The sequence below is a fragment of the Arachis ipaensis genome, chromosome B02 (assembly GCF_000816755.2).
Source record: "Arachis ipaensis cultivar K30076 chromosome B02, Araip1.1, whole genome shotgun sequence".
NCBI classification, from domain to species: domain Eukaryota; kingdom Viridiplantae; phylum Streptophyta; class Magnoliopsida; order Fabales; family Fabaceae; genus Arachis; species Arachis ipaensis.
This window is the reverse complement of record NC_029786.2, coordinates 106,684,364-106,690,455: the sequence shown is the minus strand read 5'-3', so window position 1 is coordinate 106,690,455 and position 6,092 is coordinate 106,684,364. Positions and strand designations below refer to the sequence as shown.

The 6,092-nt window shown below is 31.7% G+C and overlaps 1 protein-coding gene and 1 long non-coding RNA gene across 4 annotated transcripts; one reads left to right on the top strand and one right to left on the bottom strand.

Moving 5' to 3' along the window:
- Nucleotides 33-461, bottom strand: LOC110269108. The gene is made up of 2 exons (XR_002358202.1): nucleotides 340-461; nucleotides 33-87 (listed from the first exon to the last, which is right to left on the bottom strand). It is a non-coding gene; the product is annotated as an uncharacterized LOC110269108 (long non-coding RNA).
- On the top strand, nucleotides 334-5,806 carry LOC107626338 (BEL1-like homeodomain protein 1). Of its 3 annotated transcripts, none has more exons than XM_016329201.2 (6): nucleotides 334-461; nucleotides 755-1,561; nucleotides 2,031-2,037; nucleotides 3,679-4,057; nucleotides 4,574-4,634; nucleotides 4,737-5,806. In XM_016329201.2, the coding sequence occupies exons 2-6, from the start codon at nucleotides 806-808 to the stop codon at nucleotides 5,532-5,534; spliced, it is 2,001 nt and encodes a 666-aa protein (XP_016184687.1). In that variant the 5' UTR covers nucleotides 334-461; nucleotides 755-805; the 3' UTR covers nucleotides 5,535-5,806. The 3 variants fall into 3 exon arrangements, with proteins under 3 accessions (XP_016184687.1, XP_020972324.1, XP_016184689.1); XM_021116665.1 differs by having other exon boundaries at nucleotides 341-461; nucleotides 738-1,561; XM_016329203.2 differs by having other exon boundaries at nucleotides 348-461; nucleotides 728-1,561.

Here is a 6,092-nt window from a genome sequence, read left to right as displayed (position 1 = left end):
GTTTCTTTCCTTTGCAGTGCACAAAATACTCAAATACATGATCCATGAAGCACGTGCACAATCCAATTTCCCTCATATCATAGGTACCTATATTATATCATCATATCATTAATTTCATATATATATACATCTTGAATTCTTCCCTCTTTTATTTTTCTTCTACCTCCCATTTCTTATTTTATATATATATAGTAACCTCTTTCTACTCTTTCTTCTTCCTCTAGTAAACCAAAATTGGGGCTAATGAATATGTATATGTTAGTTAGGTTTTGCACTAATAAAAAAAATATTGGATCCTTGTGTACTTAGCTAATTAATTTCTTCTTCTTCTTTATTTACAGTTTATTTTTCTGAGGGTACTTAGTTCTTTAATTTTGTGGAAGACGGAGGAGAATTCTTTATTAGCTTCATCAAAATCTGAGAGTTGTTTAATTTGATGGGCTGATCCACAAGGCTGAAAGGTACAACGAACTTACTCAACCACCACACAAGTATAGATAAGAGTATACTCATCATACCGGTTTAATTTAATAATGGAAAAATAAAATGACTTTATTACTAGATATTAATTAAATTTTATAAAGTAAGCAAACTCAATTTTTATTTTTATACATTAACTAACGTTTGCTAATGAGTTATAGTTCAAATAACATAGTCTCCTCATATTCAATTAAGAGGTTGCGGGTTCAAATCTTCTATATTTGGTAGTTAAAAAAAAAAAAAACTAACCTTTTCTATACTGCTTTTTTTTCAGTGCAAAGAAGTAACAAAAATCAAAGATTAAAAAGAAATTCTTGAGAAATCTATGGCGACATATTTTCATGGTAATTCGGAAATTCAAGGTGGTGGTGTTGATGGCGGCCTTCAAACTCTTGTCCTCATGAACCCCGGATACATACAATTCTCCGACACGCCGCCGCCTCCGCCACCACACGGCGGAAACCTTATGCTTCTCAACTCTCTCGCTGCCGCCGGAAACTCCTCCCTCGCTCCTCACGCGCCGCTATCACAGCAATTCCTTGGTGTGCCTCTCGCGGCTGAGCACATGCAGGGCCACCATGATGTCTCGGTTGCGCTGCATGGTTACGCGCCGCGAGGGCACTACAACCTTTGGAACACAATTGACCCTACTACTGCCGCGCGTGATGCTACACGCGCCACACAAGGACTCTCTCTAAGCCTTCCAGCTATGTCGGGGGACGATGTTCGAGTCTCCGGTGGGTCCCCGTCTTCTGCTTCCGGGGTTACCAACGGTGGAGGCGGTGTTTCGGGAATTCAGAGTGTGTTATTGAATTCAAAGTACTTAAGGGCCACACAAGAGCTTCTAGAAGAGGTTGTGAATGTTAATAATAACAACGATGTTAATAATAATAATAATAATAATAATATGAAGAAGAAGAGTTTTGAGAAGGCTAAGGTTGGTGTCGGAGAATCTTCATCAAACGGTGGTAATAGTGGTGGAGATGGTTCGGTTGGTGAAGGAAGTGAGAAGCGTTGTGCTGAGTTATCAGCCACAGAGAGACAAGAAATTCAGATGAAGAAAGCAAAGTTAATCACCATGATTTAAAGATAGATTTACTATTTTTTAATTTTTAAAAAGGAAAAAAAAATTAAAGAGAAGGAGTATTCATGAATCATGAATCCGTATTATTATTCTAATGAAACTTAAGCACAGTTATATTAATTAAGATACTGAATAGTATTCTTGACTTACATCCCATCAAACATTTGTCATTTAGTAATACAAAATGACAAATTGCTGGTGTTTGTACTTTTTACATAATCATAGATATATACAAAGTGGAAGAAAGAATAACAAGAAAGTGTTGATGTTGAAATTATTGGTGTATGTATATGGTGAGTTCTTGTATTTTTATTTTTTTTTTTTAATGCGGGTAATTTAGTTAAACTTGGATTGGAATGTATGCTTTAGGGTAAAATTATCAAAAAGGATGCATATCTTCTCAAACTAATTTTTTTATGCAATTTAGTAGAAAGAGCAATATGGTCTGATTATAATGATATAGAAACTTGATGAAAACATGGAATCGAAAAAGGGACATAATATGCTAAAAAATTGAGTTAATTTTTTTTATTTTTTTTATTTTCTTAATTTAGGGTAAAATATTAAATTGGTCCCTATGTTTGAGCGTATTTCTGTTTTGGTCCTTAAGGTTTAAAGTGTTCTATTTGAATCCAAAAAAGTTTTATTTAATATCAATTTAGTCCTATAGTGAGGTCAAAATTAAATAATTAACGAAATGTCCTACATAACAATAGTATAATAACAAAATCGATAATCTGGGGAACAAGTACAAGCTCTAGAAGTACAAAATCAACCGTTGATACATCGATACATTTATTTATTATTTTCTTTAGTTCTATAGAAAATATTTTATTTATATTATAAAAAATAATAAATAAATGTATTAATACATCCACGGTTGATCTTGTGCCTCTAAAACTTGTACTTGTTCTCTAGATTATCGATTTTGTTCTTATGCTGTTGTTATGTAGGACATTCCATTAATTATTTAACTTTGACCTCATTATGGACTAAATTGATGCTAAATGAAACTTTTTTGGATTCAAATAGAATACTTTAAACCTTAAGGACCAAAACAGAAATACGCCCAAACATAGGACCAATTTAATACTTTACCCTTTAATTTATAACACAATTGTAGTAATGCAATAGAAATTTATCAGATTCAACATTTACTATATATATTACTATGTATAGTAGTAATTTTTAATTGAGTTAATAGTGAATTAATTAAGTCACTTTTAAAACATCTGAGATACGAATAAGAAAGAAAAAGTTAGAAATAATATTAATACTTACTTCAAATGTTTAGTACAAAAATAATATTTTTATCTTATGTTGTTTTGAAAGTGGTATATATATGAAACAAAATGCCATAAAAGGTAAAATAATTACATTCAAAATTACTATATATGCTAATAATATTTTTAACATTTGGATGAACTAGTAAAATTCATTCATTTGTAACCTATGTAACTCTTCTCATTGTACATTGGTAAATTCTCACATTTGTGACAAACAATTTTGACTATGTGTTAGTTAACAAATGAAACATTATGGTCTAATACCATATAGTCATGACATTAATTAATTTTTTTTATATATATTTGATTGAGTTAAGCTTCATTTTGGTCTCTGAAATTGACGAATTGTACCGATTTAGTCATTAATTTTTCAATTGCTACAATTTAGTCTTCAAATTTAAAAAAGTGCACAAATATAATTTCTCGTATATTTTTGGTCACCGGAACAAAACATTGTTAGTGACATGGCTTAACGCTCTTCGTCACTAACTTCTGTGGGCAAATGCAGAACCCTTAAACCCCTTTTCAACCTCTACGTTGCTGAATTTCGGTAACAGAAAATACACGAGAGACTACATTAGTGCACTTTTTTTAATTTGAAAACCAAATTGTAACAATTGAAAAGTAATCAAAGACTAAGTCGATACAGCTCGTCAATCTCAGGGATCAAAATAAAACTTAACTCATACTTGATGATATGGGATTTAACTTAAATATACCAACAATCATATATAATGTTGTTTCAACCATTATACTCAATTATTTCACTTTACTTAGATATAATCAATGAAATAAAGATTAATTTTATATATTTATATTGAATTAAATAGGTGGAGCAAAGATACAGGCAATACCATAATCAAATGCAGATAGTAATATCATCATTTGAGCAAGCAGCTGGGATTGGATCAGCAAGAACATACACTGCCCTTGCATTGCAAACAATCTCAAAGCAATTTAGGTGCTTGAAGGATGCCATAACTGGACAAATTAAAGCTGCAAATAAGAGCTTAGGTGAAGAGGACTACTTTGGTGGAGGCAAAATTGAAGGGTCAAGGCTTAAATATGTTGACCATCATCTAAGGCAACAGAGAGCTATACAACAACTGGGAATGATGCATCACAATGCTTGGAGACCCCAGAGAGGACTCCCGGAGAGATCGGTTTCCGTTCTACGCGCTTGGCTGTTCGAACATTTTCTTCATCCGTAAGTATTCTGATATGAGAAATATTTCTTGAACATAGTTATAATCATATTCTAAGTCGATATATTATCTATATATCTATTTCCTTTTGATGTAATATAAAATACGATAACAAATATTTCAAATATCACTAATTTTTTTATATTGGCAAAATTTTATTTACAGAAAAACCGACCGTATTTTAACATAAAAAATTGATATGAATAGTGAATACTGAATACAGTATTTTTATTGATTATGACGAAATATTTGATGTTCACTTCTAATATTTAGATTTGAAACTAATTTTGTATCTACGAAAGATCAATAAACTACTAATTTTGCTTGTTTATGAGTAAATTCGTCAGCAATCGAAACTTTTATGAATGGAAGTGATAGTTTACTTTTTCAAAAGTTATTTAAATAAAACCCTTGATTATGATATGTTTTGAACTTAGAATATGCAAATCCAAACACATTCCTTGACTGTTGCTTAAAAGTTTAGTGATGAAAGTAACAACCGAATTTTTGGTTTTCAGTTATCCCAAGGATTCAGACAAACACATGCTTGCAAAACAAACAGGGCTTACAAGGAGCCAGGTAAAGAACATGTTCCTTATTGAACTTCTCTCTGTATATCTCTTAATTGATCATTATAACTTAAATTTAGGAACATTAACATAGTATTATTGAATTGATCAGGTATCAAATTGGTTCATAAATGCAAGAGTTAGGCTTTGGAAACCAATGGTGGAGGAAATGTACTTAGAGGAAATGAAGGATCATGATATGAACAATAGTAACAACAACAATGTCTCTGAGGACAACAAATCAAGCAAGAGCAATGAAGATCCAAACAATGCTAAAAATTCGCCACCTCGAGACAGCAATTCTGAATCCGATACCAAAAAGAGCTTCAATTCGAAACAAGAAAACAACGTTTCAATTTCGACACCAACTTCGCAAATCGGCGGAAATTCAAGGAACAACAACAATAATAATAGTTCAGGATTCAGCTTCATGGGATCATCAGAATTATTAGATGGAATCACACAAGGTAGTAGTCCTAAGAAGCCAAGGAGCAATGAAATTGTTCATCATAGCCAAAACAATAATAATAATAATAATAACAACAATGAATACTCGTTCATCAATAATGTTGGGAACCAAACAAACTTCATTGGTGGATTTGGACAATACCCTATTGATGAAATTGCAAGATTTGATGCTGCTGCTGCTGAAAATTTTACAAGATTCTCAGGTAATAATAATCATAGTAACAATAATGGTGTATCACTCACTCTTGGTCTTCCACATTGTGACACATTCCAGAACATTCAACTAGGAAGAAGATTGGATCATATGAGTGGTGAACAACATTCAAATGAGTTTGGTGCAGTTAACAACACTCAAAATCCTCATCACTCTTCAGCTGCATTTCAGAGTATGCAGAATTCAAAGAGGTTTGCTGCACAATTGTTGCCAGATTATGTGGCCTAATTAATATAATAATTAAATAACAATAATACATTGTTATATTTTTAGTGTATAGAAACTAAAGAAGGGGATTTTATTAGTTACTCTAGCATAGGTCCTATACTTTTGCATAGAACCATTTTAGTATATTCTTAGATAGGTTTAGGGTATTTCAGATTTCAGATTTTATTATATGATTGAAGTTGTATATTATTTTTGTAAGTTTTATAGATGGGATTGGTTGTTATAAAAGTTCTTCAAAGTCAAAGATCACAATATATACATTTGATTGGGGATACATGCGATATGATAATTAAATTTTTTCTTTTTGATTTTTTATTATTATTTTTTAAAAGGATCGAAAATATCTAGAGTAATGTGGCAATTCACTCATACTTTCGAGTGTCAGAATTTTTCGCAATTAGTCTTTTTCGACAGGAATGAACACGGATCGGATCGGATTGAATATGACTAAAATTTTGATTAGATTCGCATTAAAATAATCGAATTCAATATCCGCAGTTTTTAAGCATGAATCCGATCCGATCCAATATGCACATTTGCGGATCGGATTGGATATCG